We start from the raw sequence: 25,979 nt of genomic DNA on the forward strand, positions 1-25,979 counted from the left end.
AGTAGAATGGCTGGATCATATAGTAAATACATGTTTAATTATTTAAGAAACTGCCAGACTATTTCCTGAAGTGGTTGTTCTTTAAATTACACACTTGATAACCAGCATTAACACAGGCTCTGTGAGTCCCAAGACTGCCTCTCTCCCTCTCTGCTGCCAATCTTTCTCATCCTAGTAATAAGTAACATTTATTCTAAACCACTGCTATCTAAGGTTTTACTTTACATGTAATATTTTTTAAAAATTCAAGTGTCTCTATACTGTTGTATGTTAATACTAACCATGATATCTCAATCCCAAATAATTTATTAACTTGTATCTCATAGTCATAAGGAGATTTTAAAATTAACATTATAATCCACATCCGTATTTTAGTTGCAGAGAAGTGTGATAGTGTGCATGATAAGAGACTTTTGAGCTTAAAAATGTATTACATTAGGATAAAATTCTGTGTGGGGAAGTGGAATGATATATATGTTCAAAGAGTAAAAGGAACAATGTGAATTTCCAAGTAAAACTCTTCCTGTATTTTTTAAAATTCTGTGCTTCTTAGATTCTATTGTTTAAATTAAAAAGAACAGCTTTATTTTTAAGTGTTAGTATTGTGATATGCCAGAAATTATATCCTTTGCAGCTCCTTAAACTATGATGAGATATTCTAGGTGTCAGTGTAAGAATTTGAAGGTGTAACTAAATTTTTCAAAAATTTTTCAGAAAGTATGTAGTAAAAAAAGTAATCATGATAGCCACTGCTCTACCCTACAGAACTAACAGGTGCTTGCATGGTGCTGGCTGAGTGCTGGGTGTGTGTCTTGGAGGAGGGAGGTAGATGTTCAGGGAACTGGATGTACCTGAGCATATAGACTGTGGATGTGGCCCAGGCAGGCCAACATGAATCTGTCAAACTCTTCTCTGAAAGGGTTTTTTAAAGTAAAGATCATGATCTAAGCCAATCTTGTACCCTGTGGGTGGAGAATCTCCTTGGTAGGAAATTTGACTGGAGGGAGAAGGTGGAAGAGAACGTAGTAGGCCAGGAGAGTGGTTCTGAGCCACACCCCTGGGTGTTCACGAAACAGTGTGCTCCTCTGGTTGCAAGAATCAGAGTTACTTCAGCTGCCTGAGCAAGGTGCAAGGTGAGATGTGTGGGCTGCAGCCAAAGGCGGGGAGGGTAGCCACTCTTCCTCCCATCTCTCTCAGGCAGCCTAGCCTCTCTCTGTGGACTCTCTGTGTATCTGCTCCATTCTTCTATTGCTGTTGGCCAATCTTATCTTTATTCTTCATCCCAAATCCCACAGAGATCCAACCTGATTGGCTTAGCTGGTTTCCCTCTGGGCTGCTGGGCAGAGTCCTTCCTGTCAGGCCACCCTGAGGCAGGTGGAGCCAATCAGTGAGCAAGGTCTGATGGAAAGACTGGTGTGAGGGTGGGGTTGTTTCAGAGCTTTGGGAATATAGGCTTGACGGGACTAGGACTGATGTCTTCCTCTAAGTATCGTTCTGTGGGGTTGAAGTGGAAGTCTGGTTTTCCCCACGCTTGCTTGTCCCAAGCCCCTGCCACAAATCAAGTTGAAATAATGGACCTTATATCACTATTTAGGGAACAGGGTCCTATATAGACATTAAAATGAAGACCAAGAGAACACAGGAACTTTCTAAGTAGAAAAAGATGCCCTAAGCAGCCAGAGGGACCCCACTCCTTGCCCAGATGAAAGTGTTAGGTAGGGGAGAGGGTCAGGAGGGAGCCACAGAGGAATTCCAAGGAACCTAGGGCCCTTTCCCAACTCCTGACATATGCCAATGGGTGGAAGAAGGGAGGGCCATAGTGTCCCAGGCAGCTTTGGGAATCCCCCTGCCCAGAATGTCAGCCTCACCTGTCAGGTACAGTTCCTGAATGTCCCAGCATCACTTACTTCTTTTAGGTTACATTTGGAAAGACTTTATTATAACACACCGTCACCCAGTCACACTGAGGCTAGAATCTGCTCATCCAATTAGTATTTCAGAGAGCAGGATCCTGGAAACTGAGGACATCCGCCAGACCAAGTCTGAGGGTGAAGAACGGGTGTGGTAGGACCCTTGAGGGGGGGAGAAGGGAACTCCTTGGAGGTGGAGGGACAATGACTTCACCTCGACTGGTTCTGTAAAACTGCATAAAATTTGTTGCCTCACAAAGACTATAATGTTCTTCCTAAAGTTATTTAGCTAACATTCTCTCACAATATTCTTTTAACTGTTAGACTTTTCCAGTATTTATTTGCTATTTTAAAATGTTTAATTGTGTTTGAACATACAATTAGCAGCCTTCACAATCATCAATAATGTGGCATCTTACTCCCATGACACTTAATATACATACATGTATATAGTTTCACAAATAGAATTTTAACATGAAACATAAATTTTTTTCAAGATTCATGTACACATTTATAGCAAGGATCACCTGTTAACACCACATGTAAAAGGCATGCCCTGTGCAAACTCTGGTGCGGATATGCTGACTCGCTGCAGTGGAGACCTGTTAGTCATGCTGCAGGCCAGGCACGCACCTGGGGCTTCTGTCAATGACGACAAAGTACACGTTCAGTGACATAAACTTCCAGAAATTGAGGGTGGAGGCCAATTCACAGACTTTGGGCTGGTTATCAAGGTCAAAGTCAAACTCTGGTGCATTTTAAATACATGCACATAAACATATATACATGCATGTGTTTGCACTGTCCACCTCTGTCTGCCGCAGGGAAGGGGAACTTGGGGGCCAGGAATCAAGAATGGGAAACTCACTTTTCACTGGGTATCCTTTTTTACTGTTTGGTATTTTTTAGCCCCCTGCATGTATTCTTTCTAAATACCCACTAAGCTCCTTAAAGACATTTTTGAAAACATATATATGGAAGGGAAGTTGTACGCTTATGTTCAAGTAAAGAAATGCTATTGGTTGAGCAGGAATTTGGCGTTATGTTGTTACACCTAGGAGAGCTGCGTGACAGCAGCTACTTGGGGCTGCACCCCGGGAATGTCAGAAAGGTTTACTGGGGTGAGAGACATGATCCTTTGTGTTTGAGAATGGGCAATGCTGGGCACAGCTGATTAAGAATGCCCCCACCTATGGTGGGGATCCTATCTCCCCTTAGCCCTGGGACATTGGGGGAAAGTTTCCCTTTTGTGGCATTTGGAAGGATCACACAGAGAGGGGTGAATTTTCCAATGACTTTCAAGGTTAGAAGTCCAGACCCTGAGGCCTGGGCCCCTACTGTGGCCATGAGCACCGGCCACCCAGACATGAATTAGATGTCCAGCCCCTCAAGCACTGAGTGAGTGAGTGTCCTGTTGGCAGCTCCAAGGAGGACAAATGCTTTGCCAGAAGCCCTTCCCAGGCTAGTTCTCTGGTAAACCCTCAGGGGTGACCTAGCAGTGCAGCTGAGGCCAGAGTGACCTGAGCAGGGGTCCAGGCTGGGACACAGACAGGGTCACAGAAACCCAAGTCACCCAACCAGTCATTTGAAAGACTCTCCTCAGGGACTATATCAGATCTGAGGAACTCAGGACTCTGGCCCCAGTTGAAGAACCCATTGTGTGGGATTAATGGCAGAATGTCTCTTCTCTACTGAAACTCCCCTTTGAGAATGTTGCAATCTGGTGAGACAATACTCGTCCCGTTGGCTCACTGAAGAAGACATTTCCCCAGGCTCCTGGGTGAGGACTGTGGGTTCAGAGCGCCTGATTTCCCCCAGAAGACCCAGCCCTGAATAGCACAGCAGGCTCTGAGACAAGTTGTAGGTGGCGGAGAAAGGCCAGGGTTGGAGCAATGCTGGAGCGCTTGGCCAGAAAAACAGTCCAAAAGGAAAAAAAATACCATGTATAAGATATTTTTCCCCAAATCTCTGGGAATCATAGAATTTGGCAGGGACCTTAGGCCCAACCAACCTTGCCATAACATAAGCCAGAGAACAGAAACCCACAGAAGGGAAGAGATTTGTGGGTCACGTCTGTTCTCTCTCCAACACGGGTTCTCCCACAGAGCGAGTGCTCCGAACGGGCACTCTGAGGACCAGTGCCTGCTCACTGCTGGCTGCCAGAGCAAGTCTGGGTCAATATCCTCTGTCCCAGACTATGTGAACCAAGTCAGATGAAATTTTAACTTTGCATGCAGAGGGTTGAATTGTGCTGTATGGCTTCGGAAGCAGGACTTGGATGGAAGCCTGCATCTAGTCAGAGAAGACTGGTCCCTCGCGCAGGTGTACCCCCTCCTGTCAAAGGCCTCTCCTTGACCTTGTGGGTGGATAATCTCCTTGCATTATCAATGCATTCCAAACCTCGGATGCTTGAGGAGGTGCATTTGACTTTCTCACAGACGTGGCTTGTGATCAAGGGTGCCTTGTACTCTGGGTTGGAATAGCTATTGGCCATTGTGGCCAGTCTCGCCACCTGAGAGAGGAACCCTGGTTTGTTATTTCTCTTCTAAAGCTCCCATGTCCTGCAGGTGGAAGGGGTCCAGCCATACTTCCTTCTCCCAGAGAAATGAGCCTCTCGGTCCACACCCTGTTCTCCTTCTCACTTAGCCATCCCCCTTCCCTGGGACAGCATAAGGAAGGGAGCGCCCCAAGTCAAACTGCAAACTGCTTGTTCCCCAGCCTGGAGCCCATCATTGCTTGTTTAGGGTAACTGTCATCATGCAGAGTGTGCAGGAAAGAAATGTGTCCCCTGAAGTCTTCATATCTGAGAGTTACAGTGGCAACAGCAAGAAGGCTCATTACTTCGAGGTCATCCATGTAAACTCAGTGCAATTTTCATTTTTTTAAAAATCAGTGGCTCTATGTAAAAAATTCAAACATCTGTGTTTCAAAACAGGCATAGAGTCAACTAAATAAATATTTAAATCCTTTGACCAAGGATTAATATCTTTTATACACAAGAGCTCCTGTAAAGCAACAGGAAAATGATGACCACCTAAGAGAAAAGATATAGTATGTCCCCCTTAAAAAGAAGAAATACAGCTCTGGCTGGTGTAGCTCACTGGATTGAGTGTGGGCCTGTGAACCAAAGGGTCACTGGTTCAATTCCTGATCAGGGCACATGCCTGGGTTGCTGGCAGGGTCCCCAGTTGGGGGCACTCAAGACACAACCACACACTGATGTTTCTCTTCCTCTCTTTCTCCCTCACTTCCCCTCTGGCTAAAAATAAATAAATACAATCTTAAAAAAACAAAAGAAGAAGAAGAAGAAGAAATACAGCCCTGGCTGATGTGGCTTAGTCAATTGAGCACCGGCCTGTGAACCACAAGGTTGTAGGTTTGATTCCCCATCAGGGCACATGCCTGGGTTGTGAACCAGATCCTCAGTTGGGGGCAACTGATAGATGTTTCTCTCCTCCTCTTTCTCCCTCTCTTCCCCTCTCTCTGAAAATAAATAAAGTCTTTAAAAAAGAAGAAGAAATGTAAATGGGCAATATGTATATGGGGGAAATGGTCATGCTCACTAAATATTTAAAAATGAAAATTTAAACAATTGTGCTTAAAAAAATACTATCAAATTGATAATAAGTACATGGACTGCCTGGGCTGAAAATCTGGCTCTCTTACTGACTGGCAGTGTGACTTTGGGTAATTAAATTTATTAAACCTCAGTTTCCTCATGTGTAAATTGGGCGTGATAAGAGAACCTTCTTTGGACTGAGGAAGGTATCAATGCACAGCAGCCGGTACAGTGCAAGGAGAGAATAGCGTTTACTGGTGTTAGCTGTTAGGGGTAATAAGACCAAAATGAGACCACACTGCTGATGTGATGCATTCCCACCATCAAGAGACCTGGACATAGAGGTTAAGAGCTCTCTCTTCTGGAAATTTATCCTAAGGACTTAGTCAAAGATATGGGTGAGAAGGTTCATGACAGGCCCTGCCATTTGATTTGGAGTATCATGCAGTAACCAGTCAATTCCCGGTCAGGGCACATACCCAGGTTGTGGGTTTGTTCCTGGTCTGGGCACGTACAAGAGGCAACCAATCAATGCTTCTCTCTCGCATCAACATCTCTCTCCCTTTCTCTCTCTATAAGCAATGAAAAAACAATGCCCTCAGGTGAGGATAAAAAATAATAACAATGATAAGGAGAAAGAAGGTCCACAGCAGTATTCGTTGGTAAAGAAAATTTTGACTCAAATGTGAATGGTTTAAATTATGGTAAATTAAGTAATAGAATGATACTTTTATATAACAGTAGAATAAATTTAAGTAGTAGAACAGATGAATCTGTGTAACAGAAATAGGATTTATATAGTAGAATGTTTTAGCTCAGAAGTTTTCAACCTTTATGCAAACTTTTTCAAAGTACACCTTCCTCAGTGGTGTAAACAAATGAAATATATAAAAACTGAACTTCATAACGTGAGGTTGTGGTTACCTGTGCAGCTCTACAGGCAAGGCCCCACCTGCCATCCCTGACTCACCCCCAGGGCAGCCCCTCGAAGGGGTCTGAGGCCCACAGAACTTCTGACAGCGTGGGGAATACTGATGCAATGTTATATGCTAAAGTCAGCATAAAAACCATACACAGAGTATATTTTAATGTTATAAAATACTCTCAAACCCACACACAGCCATAGAAAAGGTCTGGAAGAGAATATACTAAAATACTGGTGTTTTTCTTCCTGTTGGATTTTAGGGCAGTTGTGTTTTCTTTTTATAACTTTTTTGTTTTTATTTTCCAAAAGTTCTTTAATGAACATGTACCACAGTTACAATTAGAAGAGTAATCACTTAAAAGAAGTTTTTATTCTTTTCTTTCCCAATATTCACCCCAACAACTTAGCTGGCACCACAAGCTCAAAGGCTTGTCCCCCTGGTGATGTCTTCTCACGGTAAAGAATTGTGATATATCTGCATCAGAAGCTATGCTTAAGTCCAAATGCAATGTTTTAATTATTATGATATACAAATATCATGGTTACACCAAGTGGTAAACAATGATTACATTCCCTTTTCTGTATGCTCTCTTTTTAAATGCATTTAAAAATTTATTAATTTATTGATTTTATAGCAAGAGGAAGGGAGAAGGAAAGGGGGAGGGAGGGGGAGAGAGAGAGAAAGAGAAACATCGATTTTATTGTTCTACTTATTTATTAATTCATTCGTTGATTCTCCTGTGCCCTGACCCGGAATCGAACCTGCAAACTTGGCATATGGGAACAATGCTCTAACCAACTGAACTACCCAGCCAAGGCATCCTGTATGCTCTTTTGTTTCTGGTGTTAATAATTATTTTATTTTATTTTATTATTTTATTTTATTTGGAGGAAGGGGGCTGGGACAGAAGAAAGGAAATTGGAGTGTCTGTCAAAGTTCTATTTCTTGAACTGGCTGATGGTTACAAAGGTATTTGTCCTCTATTCACTAGGCTGTACTTTTGTACTGATTCTCTAGACTTTGTTTTATTCTTTAAAAAGTTTTTAAAAATAAACTATGCAACGAGAACCCCCCAAAATGCCTGTTTTCTTTTAATAGTTTTTTTAATCCAAATTTGTCTTTCCATACACCTAACAGTTTTATAAAATAAATCTTCATACAATTTCCTAGACAAACCTCCCAGATAGTATGATTGTTCCAGTTTTCCCTCTGGGTGCGGGCTGTCCTCCTAACCTGTGTCATTGCCCTCTAGGCCTGTGGTCTATTAGCCAACTCTTTCTCCTCACCCCCTCCCTGAGTTAGATCCCCTTTCTTTTGGATCCACATTTTGTTTACTCTTTTGGTTTAGTGAAACAAGAGCATATGTGACATACATTTTTTGAGACTTCGTGCCTGGAAATGTCTTTATTCTATTCTCATATGGCCCATGGTTTGGCTGGGTATAAAATTCACAACAAAATATTATTTCCCATAATTTTGAGGATAATTTCCATTGTATTCTAACTTGAAGTCTCGTTAGTAAGAGATTTATACCATTCTTATTCCTAATCACTTTTGCCTGTTGTTAAAATCTTCTCTTCAAAGCTGATGTTTCGAAACATCAGGTTTATGTGCATTGAGGTAAATCTTCCTCACCATGGTGTTAGGTACTGATTGTGGCAAATTTTCCCATATTCTTTCTCTGATAATTTCCTCCCTTAATTTTTTTTTAATTTCATGTATTGATTTAGAGAAAAAGAAGGGAGAGAGAGATTGATGTCCACTTACTTATGCATTCATTGGTTGATTCTTGCATATACCCTGCCCTGGGACTGAACCTGCAACCTTGGTGTATAGGGATGCCACTCTACCCAACTGAGCTACCCAGCCAGGGCTCCTCCTTTGAGTTTTCAATGGGCTATTAGACTTCCTAGATTAATCCTCTAATTTTCTTACCTTTTTTCCCCTATTTTCCATCTCTGACTTTCTGGGAAATTTTCTTTATCTTTAAGTGCTTTTACTAATTTTTTTCTGCTGTCATATTTCTTTTTCATTCCTAAGGGCTTTAATTTGTTCTTTTTATTGCATCCTGTATTATTTTATGAATGCAATAGCTTCATTCACTGTGAAGAACTATGGTGTCTTTGACACGTTCTCCATATACCATTTCCAATTTCATTGCATTCCTCTTTATCTGTTTACTTGCTTAGATCATCTTTCATGTTGGCACTTTTTCCGATGTCTGTGCCGGTGCTCTTTATACTTGGGCACCACTTGTTAGTGAGTGTACTTAGCTGCAAGACTGTTGCATGGATGACTAGCTGGCTTATTTTTTCTGAGTCCATAGGCTTGATTTATTTCTTCAAAGAATCCTCTCCCAATCTCCTGCGCAGAGTAGGAGGGGGAGAAACCTGGGTGCCAGAGTTTTGGAGTTAGCTGGAAAAGGCAAGTGCTGAATCCCATTGATAATCATGCAGTCACCAGCTATCCAAACAGGCTGCACCACACACCCACCTCAGTGCCTGGTATCCCCATGTCCAGGGCCTCTCTGGTTCAGTGTCTCAGGGGAACATATATATTGCCCCTGTGGAGACAGGGGAATGGTGACCTGGCTGTAAAGGTTCAGAATGTGAAGAAAAATCTCACATGAGATTTTTAACCAGCCCCTCTCTTTTCATGCTCCCATCTTAACCTCACCTTTCCCGATGCCTGGTTCCTCCGATTGCTGATTCTTTCTGATGTTGCTCTGGTGCTTAGGTTTGACCTACATCCATTCCCATGGACAACTATAGTTCCTCCACCTGCTTTCTGTCTTCATGTGTTATGATTTGGGATTACAGAGACATTCTAGTTTTATGGAAAATAATGACAGAGCCATTGTTTTCTTTGCTTTTGGAGTGTTGTTGAGAGAAGGGGGAAGAAATGTCTTTACCCCACCATTTAAATCCCTAAGTCTCTGTCTTGGTTTTTAATATAACTGATTATATGTTTTTGTTCCCTGTATCCTCTAAATTTTCTGCAATGAACATGTATTATTTTAATAGTAAGAAGGCACATACACAGTTACTGAGGCCTGGGACACCCAACCATGCATCTTCCTCCATCTCTTGCTGAGCTGCCTGGGCCCATAAAGCCCCCTTACCTCTCATATGTCCGCTTCTGGACACCATACAGCCACCTGTGTGGCCTGAAGCACCTGCCAGAAAGTACCACACCCTCCTTGTCAAGAAACACATTCCTAGCTTCCTCATCTCTGAGTCAGGGCTGGTTGTGGAATAGCCTTTGCCAACTGCACAAGCTGCTTTGCATGGTATGGATCCCTTCGTGTGATCTGAATGGGCATGTCTACAAAAACACAAGTTTTTATAAAAAGAGAAGTTTTGCCATGGCACCCATGGATTTCTTCCCCCTGATGCCATTCCAGTCAACGGGGGTGGGCATTACTTGGGCCTTTTCTATGACTACTTCCTACAGACGTATCTAGTCCCCCTACTTGGACGTACATGAGTGGCCTTTGGGAAGCAAACACACTGGGCCCTCAAACACTCGAACTCTATTGGCTCTACCAGGTCCAAGGGAATACAAGACCCCAAGATCTAACACACACCCCCAGGCCCCCACAAGGTCTGCAGCCATGGAACTAACAGGAACCCAGCGAGAAATCCCAAAGCTGCAGAAATACTCCTTGTCCCCTGAGCTTTCTGCCTGCACTCCTCCCGGCCTGAGGGCACTGCTCTTTCAGTCATCCCAGTAAGCACGGGATTCCAGGACCTGGGGTCCAACAAAATACCCTTTTCTTCCTCCTCTACCACTAGGATCACAGCCTGACCAATAAGTAGATTTTGCTTAGAATCCTGTGAGAATTGACCCAACCTATTAAGTCAGGAAATTGCACTCTAAATTTAACATGTCAATCATTCTCATCCAAAACAGTAGCACTGATTTGGTGGGCTGAGACTTTGAGGTGATCTTTATTTAATCCAGCAAAAACTGCATGAGCCTTCCTCCATCTCACAGGCTTACTCATTTCTTGTCAATTTTGGTTTTATTAAATTCCGCATTGTAAAAACCCCATAAAATAACCCTCACCAATACTCCCCTGCTGGACTCATGCATTTCCTCTCTGGAACTGTTGCTTGGAAGAGCTGCTAAGAGAACAGACTGAAACCTTTCCTGTTGCGTTGCTGTGGGCACACCTTGCCCACAAGCAACAAGCTGTGTTGCCACTTGTGGATTTGTTTGCCCCGATCTCTCTTCCAAACACAGTTGAGGGCAATGCGTGTGTTTGTATTCACAAATGGAAAGATATCCTCTACTGAAGTCAAACTCTGCTTGGGTCATTTCCTTCCCCCTGAGAAGACCATCTGCCACCCCAGTGCCTTACTCCGACTAGACCGCGCCAAGAGGAGCCTACGCGCATATGCACGAAGACAAAGTTCCATTTGGAGACTGGATATCATCTTTAATTAACAATGCCACAGCCCAACACCTTTTTGTTGCTGTAGCAGGCTGTGATTGTGTGTGTGTGTGTGTGTTCCTGAACAGGTGAGGGGCCAGCAGAGGCTCCCTAGTAGGTCTCAACCAACAACTCTTTTGAGCAGCAGCTGGAAGACAGTCTCCATAGCGGCACGGAGGCTGGGCTCCTGCCTCCTTTTCTCCTGGGCCATCTTTAGTGCATTCTGAGGGCAAGGCTGAGGCGTATACCAGCCCAGACCGAAAGGCTTCTCGGCAATGATGAGTCTTTAGTCCTCAGCTCTCACTGCCTCTTGCCAGAGGTATGTCCCTGGGCAACGTACACACTGCCAGGCACAGGTAGACAACCTGGGCCGGCCTTGGTCCCTCTGTCACATTGGGGCAGCACCACAATGGCTCAGCCCTGGGCAAAGAGGCCAGAGCTTCTGGGCCATTTGATTAATTTCTTTCAGAAAGAAACAGGATGTAGCTCAAGGCCTTCCCAGGGCCAGCCAGAGAGGGGCAGGCTCAGCCCATGATGGCCACACAACTGTCATTTTCAATCCCAACCTAAGACCCTGCCCTCCTGCCATCTCCACTCTCCAGCTGCTCACATGCCCAGGAGGTCCACAGCCAGACACAGCAGGAGAGGTCAGCACGTGGTGAGTCGAAAGGAGGCCATGAGACACCTGGGCTGAGCTGGAACTGCAGCCATGTGCCGGCCTGAAGCCAGCCCTCTCTCCCATGGTCACTGCCAGCCAGAGCTCTCTGAAGCCAGATGGAACCCGGGCAAGGCAAGGCAAGGCAAGACAGCAAGTTCTTGGCCTAGTGCAGGAGGAGAAAACCAAACTGGCTCCAAGGTCCCATTTCCAGCTACTCTGTGTCTGTGCCTCAGGAAGGCAAGGAGCCCAAGCCCCCAGGACAGCGGTATCAGCTGTTGGGGAGGCAGCGCTGTCCGGGTGCAGCCTCGAGCCGGAGGCCGTGTCTGCTCCGCGGGCTAGGGTAGTAGGCGGTGTACACGTTGGTCTGCTGCAGCGGGCAGAAGCCGGCTTTGCCGTCTGGGCTCAGGTTGTTCTTGTTCAGGGTCTGTGGGAGGAGGACGGGACAAAAGAAGGGGTGAAGGGACGGGTGAGGAAAGGGGGTGGCCAGGTCAAGGAGATCAGGAGCCAGTGAACAAAAGGACACTGTAACTGCTGACACAGGAATCTGTTCACAACACCTCTGCTCCCTCCCAAGTGCCCAGCCCAGTATGCCCGCCTTAGAGACAGAACCACTGTACCCATCACCCTGTCCTCCGCTGCTACAGGTGGGTTCTCACCTTGAACTCCATGGGTATGTACTTCTCATTCTTCGGGGTGCCCCCACCCTTGTAGTGCAGGTGGTTGGGGGTGGCAGGGTGGACGAGTGTGGACTCCTGGGACTGGCGCTGGCAGTGCTGGCAGGACAAGTACACTGCCAAGGTCAGCAGTCCAGAGCCCAGGAAGCAGGAGACACCCGTGGCTACCAGGTGGATGAGACTGAACCCTGGGGGGTGGATGGAACGGGGAGGTAAGTGATAAGGGAAGGGCCACTGAGCAGAGAGGAGCCTCCCAACTGCCTCCCAGCAGGAGGTGTAAAGAGCTTTGAGGCCAGAACCAATGGAAACAGCAGGCTGGGCGGCCCTCTCCAGGGACCTCTGTCACAGGACCACCTATAGCTTATGTCAGAGGCAAGCAGAGGATGTGGACTAGGTGACTTTTCTTGAATACTCTCCTTGATGACTGCCTCCTAGTCGGGGGGCATGGATGAAATGGCCCAGAACCCCTTCACATGGTCTAAAGCAATAGGAACCTCCACAAGGTTTGTCTATCTGGAGCGGGAGGTGGAAGGGTTCCAGATTTCAAAGCAAGGTGGGCCTCCTCCTTGAAGAGGAGGGGTAGAAGGAGAGTGTCATAAGTGGGGAGGCCAGGTTCCTTTTACCTCCACAGCCGGTGGCCTCCTCCACGCTGGAGGCAGGCAGGATCACTGCAGGAAGAGAAGCAGAGCAGGTGTTGGGGCAGGGAGCAGATGACAGGGGTCCCTCGGGCTCGGTGTTTCTCTGGGAGGAGGACCCCTGGGTCAGCACTGAGCTGTGGGATAGACCTGCGGGCCATATGCCTCCCACCCTGCTGTGCCTTCCTGCACCCTACCCCACGATATATGCTTCAGAAGAGGAAGGAAGTTGGGGACTCAGTGGGAAGCACGGGGCTGAAGGCTGTGGGTGGAAGGCCTACCGGGAATCTCGTTGTAAGGGCAGGGGCGGCTCTGGCTGCTGTTTCCGGCACAGGTGCTGGGCCCCGGGACCAGCTCCTCACAGTGCCGGCTGCGGGTCTGGACTCCATCCTCGGTGCATGCACTCCACTCAGACCATGGTGACCAGCCTTCTGTGGGTTGCGGGTTGGGATGAGGTTAACGGCCCAGCACCCCCTGGTGAGGACTGGCGGGCTCCGTGGTGCTCCCCAGCCCAGGCCAGACGTACTCAGTACCTGGGCAGGCCTGTGTGGCACACAGTGCCTCCTCTGTGTGCAGCCCCAGACAGATGTCCTCGCCTGAGGAGGGCGCAGGGCTGGTGCAGGAACGTGTGCGTTGATAGTGGCCGCCACCGCAGGAGGCTGAGCATGGGGACCAGGAGGTCCAGCAGGACCAGGCGCCTCGAGCTACAAGGGGATGGGGGCGTGTGAAGGGGGCTACAGGTGCTAGAAGGACCCTAGACAGTCTCCTGCCCCATCCCAGGCAAGGCCATGCCTGCCCTGGGCCACACAGGCCTCAACATCCACCCCACCCCACTCACAGAGCTCAGGAAGCTCAGGGTTAGGAAGAGGCCCCTCCCTGTGGGGGTGGCAGGGAGAAATGGAGGCTGCAGAGGAGGCATCAAAAACCAACTCAAAACAAACTCCTTATCAGGCTAGCCCACTTGAGGAGAGAAAAAAGTGATAGGAAGATGAGGAAAAGCTCTGCTCTATGGGAGCAGCTGCTGAGTCCACGTTCAGGGCAACAAATTGTTCTGGGGCCCCTTGTATCGAGTGGGCAGGAAGAAGAGGTCACCTGAGCATGAGGTGTGGCCTGGGTAGGGCTGGGAGTCTCCCAGATGGGGGTTTCCTGCGGGGAGGTTTCCCTAGGCGGGGGTTTACCTGAACCAAGATTAATTAGCACAGCATTACCTGGACAAGCCTGCGGGTTGCAGTCCTGATACTCAGTGGCATCGCCCACACAGGGCAGGCCCCCGTTGCGGGGCTCGGGGTTCGTGCAGGTCCTCTTGCGGACGTGGAAGCCCAGCTCACAGTCCCGGGAGCAGGACGACCAAGGGCCCCAGGCGGCCCAGCCCCCACTCACCATGTGCTGGGCGGTGCCCCCGCTGCGCAGGAGATCCTCCACCAGGGCTGCGGGCGGAAGGACTGGCCTCAGCAACAAGAGCTTCTCCAAACCGTGAGTTCTGCCCACCCGGAGCTCCTGCTCCCAGCCGCCCCGCCTCGCTGCTCTGGACCTGGGAAGAAGGGTGGTCTGCGGGGTGCGCGCGGGGCTGTACCGTCTGTGTCACAGGTTCCCGAGCTGTCCGCTGGGCAGGTTCGGGTCTCGGTCCTTCTCCTGCCAAACTGCAGGCCGTGGGGGTCGGGTAGGGGCGCGCGACACGTGAAGCGAAATCGCTGCTCCTGCCGTGCCCCGCCCTGAGTCACGTTCACCGGCAGCCACGGTGTCCATGGCGTGTTGCGCCGTACTTCAGGGCAGCCCTCGGGGTTGCACGTCTTGAATTCCTTGGGGATAGGAGCCGGGGTTGTTTCATAGCCTGCAGCTCCCAGGCCTGCCCTGATGTCCATCCGGCCTGCCCTCCAGTTGGCTACAGGTCTCGAGTCCCAGTCCCGCCTGTGTCCCCCGGACCCGCCCTGACCCTCACCACTCCACAGCCTGGGCAAGAGTTGCCATTCTCGCAGGTCCGACGCCGCGACTGCATGCCGCCCCCACAGTTGCTGCTGCACTTACTCCAGGAACCCCAGGATGCCCAGAAGATAGGTACCGGGCAAGGCGTGTTTTCGTTACAGAACCTGAGGAGTATGAAAGGAGGGGTTCACTCTAGGGAGCAGGCATCCCCTTTCCTAATAAGAGAGTAAGAGGTTGCTGGAAGTGCAAACTGGGAAGGGCTGAGTCCCCTGGATCTCCTGGAGAGCTCCCCCTGCCCACACCCCTCCCTCCAAACTCTGGGACTTCAGGACCAGCTTCTAGGCCTCAGAGGGCCCCAGCCACAGCCCGGCTCACCGCTCCTCCCGGCTCTTGCCCACGCAGATGCGGCCTCCGTGGCGGGGAGCAGGGTTGCTGCAGCTTCTCTGGCGGACCTGGAACCCTATCCCACAGGTTGTGCTGCACAGGGCCCAGGAGGACCACGTGGTCCACGCCCCATTCCTGGCAGGGTCGGAGGGGACGGAGACAGATGACCTCTGAGCCCTACTTCTCTGATCTAGTCTACATCTGAGCAGATGGATTTTGTTGTCAGCAAGTGCCAGATGGTGACAGAAAATATCAGCTCCTAACCAGGCCACCTCAGGCAAACTCATTCACTCATGCGTTCATTTGTCCATTCATTCATCAAACATGTCTTGAGAGTTTTCCTGCATATATCAGGCTGTGCTCAGGGATAAGGGTACAGAGACAGGACATAGCCTCTACTCACGGGGGCAAAAGGATACATTCTCTAGAGAAGGCCCCAATTCGCCCTTCCAATCTGCGACTTGTGTTTCAGCCTTCTTGGCTGGCTGACCCTTGCACTCAAACGCATGCGCCCTTTCCTGTTCTACTCCTGCGCTTGCTTTGCTCCACCCTCATGCACCACTCACTCCTGTCTACTTAGACTCTAGTTTTCAAATTTTGACTCTACCACTGACTGGTTGTATAAGCCTGGGCAAGTCACTAAAACTTTCTGTGTGCTTCACCACACTCTCAGCTCCAAAGCAAGGGTAATGATGGTATTCCTGCCACCATGAGGTGGTTGTGACAGTTAAGTTAATGAATGCATACAGAGTTAAGTTATTTTAAGAGTGTCCAGAACTGTGGGTTAGTTGTTATAACCCTTTATGGAGCCCCCAGGTATGAGGCCGCGTGCAAGCCCTTCAGTATCTCCTGTAACCCTCCCAGTGACTCTTGGGGTGGGGAGTGTAGCCCTCACTTAGGGAAGCTCCAGGGGTTAGGTGGCTTGGTCAAGGCCACACCTCCAGACAGTGGCAACCCAGGGTTGGCACTAGGTCTGCCTGCCTTACCTTACCAGGCCATGCTGTCCCTTGTGTTTGGGACAATAAGGCTTATTAAGGCTAGGTCTGTCCAGGGGTGACTGCCATGTCTATCTAGCCCTCCTCTTCGCACAATATCAAGAGCCCCCACAAGGCAGAACTTCCCCCCCACCAGAGTGGAAACTCCCCCAGGGCTCATGTGTCCTGCCTCAGACTTTAGCTACCTGTCCCATCCCTTGCACAGCCCCGAAGTGGTTTCTGTGCACTAGTGCAAACACCTGGCTGGGGATGCCCTGCTCCAGTTTAAGAAAGCAGCCAAGCAAGCCCTGTATCCCCGCATACCTAGAGCAGTTGGCGATGTGGATGGCTGGCCCCACGCAGTCTCGGCCCCCACAGCGAGGCTGGGGGGTGTCACAGGCTCGGGCCTGACACAAGCAAGAGCCTGAGTTGTCTCCATCTAAGTGCTCACATGGCTGCCACGTTGACCACGGGCCAAAGCCCCCATCCCGAGTCATGTTCCGCACCTGCAGGCACACATCGGAGGCCGGGTCCAGTCACGCAAGGCACAGGTCCTAGGACATGTGGGGATTCTGACAGGGAGTCACAATCTGAGTTGGGGGGAAAGGTCCTGGGGGGGGTCTCGGAGGGGTTCTCACAGGACACGCTGTGATGTTCTGGGTCCAGAGGCTCATGTTGGAGCTGTCCTCGAGTGTGCTGCAACGCTGCTGCTTCCTGTCCCAGCCGCAGTATGGGTCCCTCGCCCCCAGGCATGCCCTGGCAGACAGAAGTCCTAAGACTCAGCCCACTGGTCTCCCAGCCTCACCTGCATCCCAATAACACACCCGGCCACTCCCCTCTGGGCACCCCTTTCCATCCAGTTGCTCTCCACGGTAGTAAGTTCACTGAACACTTGGCTGTGTGCCAGGCATCACTGTAAGCACTTTAAATGCATGAAAGAACTTATACAACAAATAAGGAAGACATTGTTGTCATCCCTGTGGAGTCTGCAGAGGAACTTCCCACTGACCAAAGGAGCCAGGGAGGTCACGGGCTAAAGGGATACTCAAAGTGGTTGGCCCTTTGGCTGTCTCCAGAATAGAATCCTCTTTTTCCCTTGAGGCTTCAGGGAGAGTCACCTGTCAGGTGAGTTCTTTATTTTTAGTCAATTCAATGAACCATGTAACCAGATGAGGGAAAAGAGGTTTTATGACAGACCTTATGGAGAAGAGGGTGGGGCTCCCTCTTGTCATCAGTGGAGGTCAAAGAAGACAATGCTGTCCCTTGTTCCAGCAACCCATGACCTTGTATAAGGGAGGCCATGCTTGGGGGATCAGTAGGTGAGGGCCTTGCTGGACCCCAGGAAGCATACTCTGGCCCACCCAAGAATCCAGAATATTCTTATGTTGCTCAAGAATCTGTCTCCACTTTATTCACTCGAGCGCAACCTGTGCATGTTGTACAGTGTAAGTGTGTTCAGGTTCTCATCTCGGACCAGTGATTTGATTCAGGGCTACTTCCTCAGTGGATGCCTCAAACTGGGTGTCATGGGACTAAATGCAATGCATGTGTAAACACATTCCCGGCTCTCTGTGGTCTTGAGATTCTGCTCTCTTGCTGACGCTTGGACCAAACTGGCTGCTAGCAAAATCCAACCAGTCAGAACTCAGTGGAGTCCACTCCCGAGTGTGCTTTCCGCAGCTCTCAGGAACGGGCCCGAAACTCCAGAGGCAGCTGATACTGCACTTTATAAGCAGCATGCATTACATTTTTTAAATGGGGGGGGGAGAACTAGCCATGACCACTGGTTATTAATAATAATAAATAAAATGTTACATATCAAAAACAAATGACTGCCAGTAGAGAAAATAAGTAAGAGTGGAAAATTTGAGTTAGCTTACACGGATAAAAGCAGAAGACTCAGGAGGAATGCAATTTGCCTGATGCCATTTCCTTCATCCCAGGCCCAGCCAGTTCTAGAACAGAGGTTCCCAGTCTTGACTGCAAAGTAGAATCTCCTGGGGGTCTTTTAAAAAGCTTAAGCAAACAAAACAAAAAACCCGACTTTCTCTGGGCCTTTGGACCAGACTAGGCCAGGCACTGGAGTCTTCCAAGTGCTCCCCAGGTGATCCTAGTGAACAGCATGGCTGAGAACTGCTGTTTCAGGGCCACTTTCATCAACGTTCCGAAGCCAAGACATAAAGTGCCTTGTATCCCAACCCCTGATAGAATAAGAAAAGAGTGAGCAACCTAGAGTAGATGCTAGTCCCAGCCCCGCTCTCCCCCCACCCCTTAATCAGCATCCCTCAACCTCTCAGCCTCCTCTGTTCCCAGGACCCCCCTGCCCTGCCCTGCCCTGCCCCTGGCCCTGGCTGCCTGAGGGCACCTGCAGGGCTACTCTGGGGCTAGTGTCTGAGCTTACTTGTCTGCATTCGCTGCAATTGCCAAATGCCACTCCAAGGCTCACAGAGCAGGGAATGTTCTTAAGAAAATTAAAGCTCCAAGCAAGGAAGAGTTAAAGTGTGTCTCTGACCATAGGATTGGGTAGCAGTTGAGTTTCTGTCATAAAAGCAGCCATCAGACCAATAATGTATCACCATATCCTTTTTACTGCAATGTCTCAAGCAGCCATTATGGAAGGGAACAGGTGCATTCCATGGGCTCAGAGGCAGGACAGAGATGGATGGGCACAGCTACAAGCAGGCAGTTTCCAGCAGCAGGCCGCAAGTCTCTAAATGGGAGCTGTCCAGCGTAGCAACAGTGTCCCAGAAACTTGGGAGCAAGTGGCTGTTCTTTAAGATGGCAGCAGAGGTGGGCCAAGGCCCCCTGGCAGGGAGGGAGGTGAGGAGGAGACACTGGGAGCCTCCCTCCTCGGGGACCTGGGGTGGAGGCTGACCCCCTCCAGTGCAGCCCGAACAGCATGCTGGACGGAGGGAGGGGGTGGCTCATGCACAAACACCTGCTTGGTAGAGCCAAGTCAGCGTTCATTCCCTCTGCTCCTCCTCCTCTGAGCCTTGGCCTCTCTCTGGCCAGACTAGGGTTCTGGTTGTGCCCCGTGGAACTGACATTTGCCTGAGTAAAAGGAGGTGGCTGGACACGGATTCTGGGCAGAGGAGGGGACCTAAAGGGACTCTGCTTATCCACCCCCATCCTCCTGCCTGCTTTGGAAGGCATGAGGGAAAAAGTATGAAATGTCTACCCTGGGAAACACCCTGTGTCGACCCAGCCCGTAACACGCAAGCTCTGACAGACACATTGTGCGCTGTGTGAGAGACAGTGTGGTGGCTGCGCGGGTTTGCTCCGGTCCTTGTGTTAACTGTGCAACAACGAAGCTACACATTTTACATTTGTACATCCACCTATGGCTTTATGCCAAGGTTTTTACTGTACACATAAATGGCTCTTATCCCAAACTCAGTAGGAGCCCAGTAGGATGAAAGTTTTAGACTCCTGACTGACCTCTTTCTAACTGCTGTCCCACCAGGCCACGCTATGCAGCCACCTCTCCCTGCTCTGCAGCGCCACCTGGGTGGGGACCAGTCCCAGCAGCACCTCTCTTCCTCTTGCTCCGCTGCAGACCCCATGGCTTCATATCTGGCTAGAGCCACATCAACTCGTGCTGGCCAACCATCTGCCCCACGACAGCGCTGCCCGCCACTGTCTGCCTGGTTTTTGTAAAACACCCATTCACTCTGTCTGTCACTCACCCCCCTGCTCAAAAACCATTTCAGTGCCCGTAGCCACAGCATTCAAATCAAAATCCTCCCTTGGCATTCTCCGCTGGCCTCAGTCCACTTTCCAGTCCCATTCCTCACTCCTCTCCTGCACCAACCTCCTTCCAGGCCAAACCAAGAAGAATCGATCCTGTGTGGAAGGCCTCTTTATGCCTTGGGCTGGGTGTGGCCTCCTGGTGGAATATAAAAAATACTGGGACACTGAGTTTACCTTCAAGGACGTATCACTTCTTAAAGAGCAAGGCCTGTGTGAAGAGTTTGCTAACCGCACGAGAGTTAGAGAACACAAGCTGTGGGGGGAATGCCGTCGGCAGGTAGCCTGTGATCACTGCCAGGCAGTGCTGTCTGCAGTGAAGGTCATGGGCTGTAGACTCCCAAGGGCCCAGGGGGCCCCTAGATGAGTTTCTGGAGATAATAAAGGAATAAGGACACTAGCTACTGCTTGATTCACTGGGTAGGTGTTTCATGGATATCATTCCCAATTCTTACAAGAACTTGGCCAAAATTTAGTATCGTTTGCTCCATCGCTCTCCCCCTGCCCTTGTTTTCCTGATGAAAAAGCTGAAGCTCACATGGTTAAGTGTGGAGCGGAGATGGAGCCCAGGTGTGCCCAGAGCCAGCTTGCGAGTCCCTCCCACCACCTCCCCACCCCTTCCCACGTGTCGGGCACAAGCCAAGGTTTCTGTCCCCACCGCACATTCAGACCTCTGGGGAAAGTGAAGGTTTTCTAGGCTTATTTCATCTTGCCCGGCTCCTCTCTCAGTGACAGCCCTGCTGAGTGCTCTGCACACAGTAGGGCTAAGCAAATGTTTGGTGGTTTGTTGACGGAGCCATGTGTTGGGGCTGAGGGGGGCTTGAGTGCCTGCCCACTGCCCTCTCCGCCCCCGCAGCGGGACTATCCAGACTCTTCCCCTGCCCTCTGGGCCTCTACCCGGCTCCCAGCGTGCTCCACTGGGGTTGGAGGCAAACCCCTGGCAACAGAAAATTTGTTTGTCTCCCAAATCTCACGGACAGATGGGCACAGCCAGAAGGTCTCTGTGTTGCAAAGGCCACAGGTGTCCGTGTGGGCTGTGGCTATGCCAGCTAAAGGCAGCTTTTGATTAGCTTAAAAATGAGAGGGTGCAGCTTGGAGGAGGCTCACAGGGTCACACTCTGAGCTATATCTCCATTTGGCTGTGGGATAAGCTTTTGTTTCCCCCTTAAATGTCAGTGTCGCTGTTGCCAAATTTGTGAATCCACTCAAAGCCAAGGTGTAGAGGACTGATCACGGAAGCAGTTGGGAAGGGTATGCAGGGTCCACATGGTGCCTGACCTCCACTCCACCCAAGCAAGGCTGCTGTGCCTCTTCTTAGGAAGCTAGAGGAGCAAAAATGGGGGTGTGGTGGTGACTCAAAGTGGGGCCTGCAGTCTGTGCCCACCTCTCTGAAACAAATGCTGTGGTTTCAGAGATAAAGACCTCGCTCTGAACAGAAGGGGCTGAGAAGAAATCGAGTGGGCTGTAACTACCGGCTGACCACAGGGATAGCAACCACCGTCACAGCTGCAGGCAGCGGCAAATGGTTTATACCGATTATCCGAGATGTTATGAGAAGGAAACCAAGGTCCAGAGAGGTTAAGTCACTGACTGTCCAAAGGCACGTCGCTGGAGACTGTGCCAGGATGCTACCCCAGGTCCAACAGACTCCAAAGCGCCTCCCCCGAAGCACGATTGGCAGGGACAGGGGAGGCCTGCCCCTGGCACCGCTTACCCCTGGCTGCGGTAGGAGGCGCACCTCTCCAGTGGGATGCGCAGCACCCTGTCACTCAGCCCCACGAAGAGTGCGCGTGCGCTGTGCAGGATTCGCATGCTGAGCAGTGGCTCACGGTGTCCGGGGGGCAACACGTGCAGCTCTTCCAGGTAGCAGCCACGGAGGCTGCGGCTCGTCGTGGACAATGCCTTCAGGATGGTGCCGGACTCTGGGAGGGTCAAACAAGGGTGGCCTTAAAGGCCCAGAAGAAACCTCTGGGCCCCAGCCCCTGGCTCCTCAACCTCCTCCCGCTCCGAGCCCAGATAGGGGGTCGGGCTCACCCGTTCCGATGTAGAGCACATGGTAGAGCGTGTCTTGTGCCTGCACAAGGTCCACCACGAGGTGTGAGAAGCGCACACTGTCCTGGGTGACACAAGGCTCGGGAGTCACCGGCTGCACGGCCTCGCTCATCAGGAACAGGCGCTGTGCGTCCTGCAGGCTGCGCTCCGTCAGGTTCTCGTTGGGGCCCACCTCAGACAGGGTGCCGCACTGCGCGGGGAGGCGGGTCACAGGTGCCCAGCCGCGGGGGCTGCCCAAATCCCCTATGTCCCTCCTTCCTTATTGTAACCCAGGTGGTTACTGGCAGACTCTGTTTCTTCCGTCCACGCCCCACCCCCCACCCCCAGTATCCCCACTGAGTCCCATGCACCCTCTTCCAGTAACAGATGCCTCTTTTTTGGGAAATAACGGAAACTGGAGCTGGGAAGATGGGGCAGGCAAGACCTGCCAGGGCTGGGGAAGAAGAGGAGGAGATACAAAGGGGACTGGATTATCTAAAAATGGGTCATTTGAATGTGGATAACCAGTGTCCTGTGATCAGGTGCTGCTGCTGTAGGTCGCCCCCTTCACGTTGTGCCAAGCCCTGCCTTCCCTCTCCTGCGACTCTACCTGCTGAAGTTGCTATGCCTTTCAAACCAAAACTGGAAGGCAACTACCATTCATTGAGCACCTACTACATTCCAAGCACCAGATCAGGTATGCATCGACCCTCACACATATCTGTGAGTTATTGGAATTATCCCTACATGCCAAATAAAGAAAAGGTGACTCAAGGAGGCTGAGTGACATGCCCAAGGTCACACACAGAGAGAGGGTTAGATCCAGGTTAGTGTTGTTGGACTGCAAAGTCTGAAGTTCTTTCCCTGCTCCATTCTGGCCCTGGGCAGGAAGTCTCATGGATGTGAAAGTAGCTTATGCCCCATGGCTCTTCCCCCTTCTCCATAACAGCCCTGAGGGTGGTGCTCCTACTACCCAGGGCACCCAGTGCCCTCACCGCTCCTAGCATTCAGAGGCCCTCTGAGCATTGGCAACCACCCTGTAGACTGCAAGCAGATTCCAGCTAAAATCCCCAAATTCTAGCCACACAGCTCATTCATGCTGTCCTGGTCCCCTACACGGAGTACAGCTGAGGTCTCACCTCCCTACTTCGCTGGAGGTAGGGTTACATTTACAGATGGCTCAGGGCATGTTCCCTTTCTGGGTGTCCCACCCCCTCGACCTCTCTCATTCCACAGTCTTGGAGGTTACCGCCCTCTTAGGGGACCACTGTAGACCCCTCAGATGGGTGCAGACCAGCAGGGACAGATTCTGGAATCAGCTTGTGGCTGGTAGTCCAGTGAAGGGCAGTGTGTGCAGAGAGGGAAGGGAGGAGACGCCGTACCTGGAAATTGGGGATGGGGTTGGCAATGGGGAGCCAGGCAGCCCTGGGGTTCTCCTGGTAGCGAAACGGGCCATTGAAAGCCTGGGAGATGGCACTGAGGTTGAAGGCGCAGACGGCAGAAGCGGCGATGCTGTTTCTGAAAGGCGAGAGAGGGTAGGATGCCGTGCTGCCCCCCACCCCCGCCACAGGTCTGAGCGCCCTCCTTGAACCCCACAGGCTGCTCTCAAGGCACCTCCCAGCACTGCTCCAAGGCTGATTAAACACCTGTGAGGGAGGAAGCCCAGTGGGAATGAAAGACCCACTAATGAGAGGCACTGGGGGGTTCCTCTGTGCTACTTTCTCACCCCCTCCCCTCTCCTGTGGGAAGGTCAAACAAAGTCGGTGCCTTCGAACATTTCATCCCTGGCCACTGTAGGAAACACATTTTAGACCACAACTCAGTATGGCATGCACACTCACCTGCAATGAATTTTTATGAAACAAGAATAACCCTTGTTAAATACATGATACTCTGACATTTCTATTCTAATCTATTCTGTTTTATTTATTTTATTTTACTTTTTAAAAAACATGGGTTACCAAACTGCTGGTACACTGCAGACCACAACGCCCTCAGCCAGATGGCCTCCAAGACCCCTTTCAGTCACAGAGTCATCGGACTTCAAGTCTCTGTGAGTCCGATGTGAACAGCTCAGAGATGATACCGCTACACCACGTTTCCAGTTCTGTTCTCTGCATGTAGCCCCTCTCCCCAGTGTGCGCATTCCTGCCTGCTCTCGGCCCCGTCGTCTCCTCTGGATGTTGCACTGTCCTCCTGGCTGGCCTCCCTGCAGCCTGCCTCATCTCCTCTAATCCGTTCTCCACACAGCAGCCAGAGGTGTGTTTCAAAATGTACAAAATGTACCTCCAAGCTAGTCTCTGGCTTGTTTTGAGCTCTTCTGTAACTGACTGCTCTTAGGATAAAGATCAAAACCTGTAAAGCAGTCTACAAGGCCTGCAGGGCATAATCCTCCCCATCCCAGCCCTTCCACCCCTTCTCCTGTCTTTCTCCTCCTCACCCTCCAGGCTCCTGCTGCACTGCTCTGGCTCCATTCCTCAAACCTTTCTTCCTACCCAAAAGCTTTGCAAGTGTTGCTCCCTTGGGCTAGACTGCTCCTCTCCCGGAGTTAATTCTTATTTATCCTTGTGGATGTCACTTCCTACAGGAAGCCTTCCCAGATCACCACCCCTCCATACCTTTAGAGGTTTCCCTGTGCACCACCCTTTCCCTTTGTAGCATTTATCACAATTAAAATTATGTAATAACCACCCTCTCTAGAATGTAAGCTCATTAAGGGAAGAGACCGGCCTGGTCTTGCTACCTGGTATTCCCCCTCCACCCCCAACCCACCCAATAAGCACTTTGCATGGAGAAGGCACACAAAGCAAACTATTTGCAATCTACACTAATGTCATCGTTTCTCCTTGACGCCACTCCAGTGGCTCCTGTCCTTTGTTCCCCTTCTGGTGCTGATTGTCAGGCTGGTCACTAAGGCCTGGCTGTCAGCTCCTGACCTGTGTGGGCTGTGCTGCATTCTGTCCCTCTGGCCATTCCTGCTTCCCAGGTTTACTCTCAGCCCTGGGCAGCCCCTCAGACTGTCCTTCCCATAGCTACCCTGGCCCTCATCCAGTGCCTGCTAGGTGGGGCTCAAGGTACACAAGCACCTCTATGGCTCATGTGTTTCTGATGTTCTTACAAAGAACCCCGTGCAGCATCCTGTACAACAAATGCTTTCCTTGGTCTCTGCCACCCATTCAGTATTCTCTGTGTGAAAATCACCTAACTGGGTCAGCCTTGACATAGCCGGGGGGTGGGGGGGGGGTAGGAGGAGGGCTCAGGATCTTTGTGGGGGCTGCCCTTTCTTACACCTGGGAAACTAGGGGCTCTGACTCCCAGCCTGTGCTTGCCGGTGCAGTCAGGACTGCCAGAAGACTCTGCTGGTTAAGTTAGCAGGGCCATGGAATCCTGAGGTTGGAAGGGACTGGAAAGAACCCCTCTGAACCTCCCCAAGAGGCTGCTGCCAGACCCTTCTGGAGATGCCATCCCCTATTCGAGGCAACTATGTCACTTTCCTCACCAGCAAATTCTGCTTCAGGAAGCTGCAATCCAGCTCCTTTCATTCTTCGTATCTGGCCTAGGCCTGCCCTTCACAGCAATACAGAATAAATGCTGACGGCTGCAGAGGCTGCATGCCACAAAATCCCAGATGCCCCGGTGCAGAAGACATAACAATCCCCCTTGTACAGGAAGAGAAACGAGACTCAGAGAGGGTCCTCCCTGAGCTCACCAGCCTGCATGACCAGATCAGAGCGCCTCCCCAGCATCATCGGCAAAGGGCAGCAGAGGGCGGGGACTCACACGTTGGTGGTGAAGACCCCGTAGATGAGGTCCTGCTCGGGCAGGTGGAAGGCACTCTGCAGCTCATTGTAGTAGAAGGGGACCTCGCCGGGGCGGGAGCAGTTGAGCCGGGCCTTCATGAACGTGGTCCAGGTGTCCTCCAGCAGGAAGCGGCCCCCCACGTCGTTCTTGCACACCCGAGCCACCCGGGAGTACACGGCGCGCCCGCAGTCGTGCTCCACCGCGTTCTCCCGCAGGAAGAAGTACGCGAACAGCCCGATATCGTAGGCCGCCACGAAGTTTGGCTCTGGGGGCAGAAGAGGAGCAAGGGGCGGGCCAGGCCAGCAGGGAGGAAGGGGTCAGA

At 50.6% G+C, this 25,979-nt stretch overlaps 1 protein-coding gene across 1 annotated transcript in view; it reads right to left on the bottom strand.

Moving 5' to 3' along the window:
* Positions 1-10,810: 10,810 nt before the first annotated feature.
* The window catches only part of SEMA5B (semaphorin 5B), a 117,446-nt gene continuing 102,277 nt past the window's right edge, over positions 10,811-25,979 (bottom strand). The window contains exons 8-22 of the mRNA XM_028504702.2: positions 25,637-25,922; positions 23,239-23,374; positions 21,860-22,067; positions 21,540-21,747; positions 16,717-16,834; positions 16,403-16,584; positions 15,096-15,239; positions 14,737-14,884; positions 14,371-14,596; positions 14,006-14,224; positions 13,331-13,501; positions 13,079-13,228; positions 12,786-12,830; positions 12,145-12,350; positions 10,811-11,912 (exon numbers count right to left, since the gene is read on the bottom strand). Coding sequence (XP_028360503.1) covers positions 11,757-11,912; positions 12,145-12,350; positions 12,786-12,830; positions 13,079-13,228; positions 13,331-13,501; positions 14,006-14,224; positions 14,371-14,596; positions 14,737-14,884; positions 15,096-15,239; positions 16,403-16,584; positions 16,717-16,834; positions 21,540-21,747; positions 21,860-22,067; positions 23,239-23,374; positions 25,637-25,922 — 2,603 coding nt within the window. The 3' untranslated portion in view covers positions 10,811-11,756. The remainder of the gene's footprint in view (positions 11,913-12,144; positions 12,351-12,785; positions 12,831-13,078; positions 13,229-13,330; positions 13,502-14,005; positions 14,225-14,370; positions 14,597-14,736; positions 14,885-15,095; positions 15,240-16,402; positions 16,585-16,716; positions 16,835-21,539; positions 21,748-21,859; positions 22,068-23,238; positions 23,375-25,636; positions 25,923-25,979) is intronic.

Source organism: Phyllostomus discolor, chromosome 2 (genome assembly GCF_004126475.2).
Source record: "Phyllostomus discolor isolate MPI-MPIP mPhyDis1 chromosome 2, mPhyDis1.pri.v3, whole genome shotgun sequence".
NCBI classification, from domain to species: domain Eukaryota; kingdom Metazoa; phylum Chordata; class Mammalia; order Chiroptera; family Phyllostomidae; genus Phyllostomus; species Phyllostomus discolor.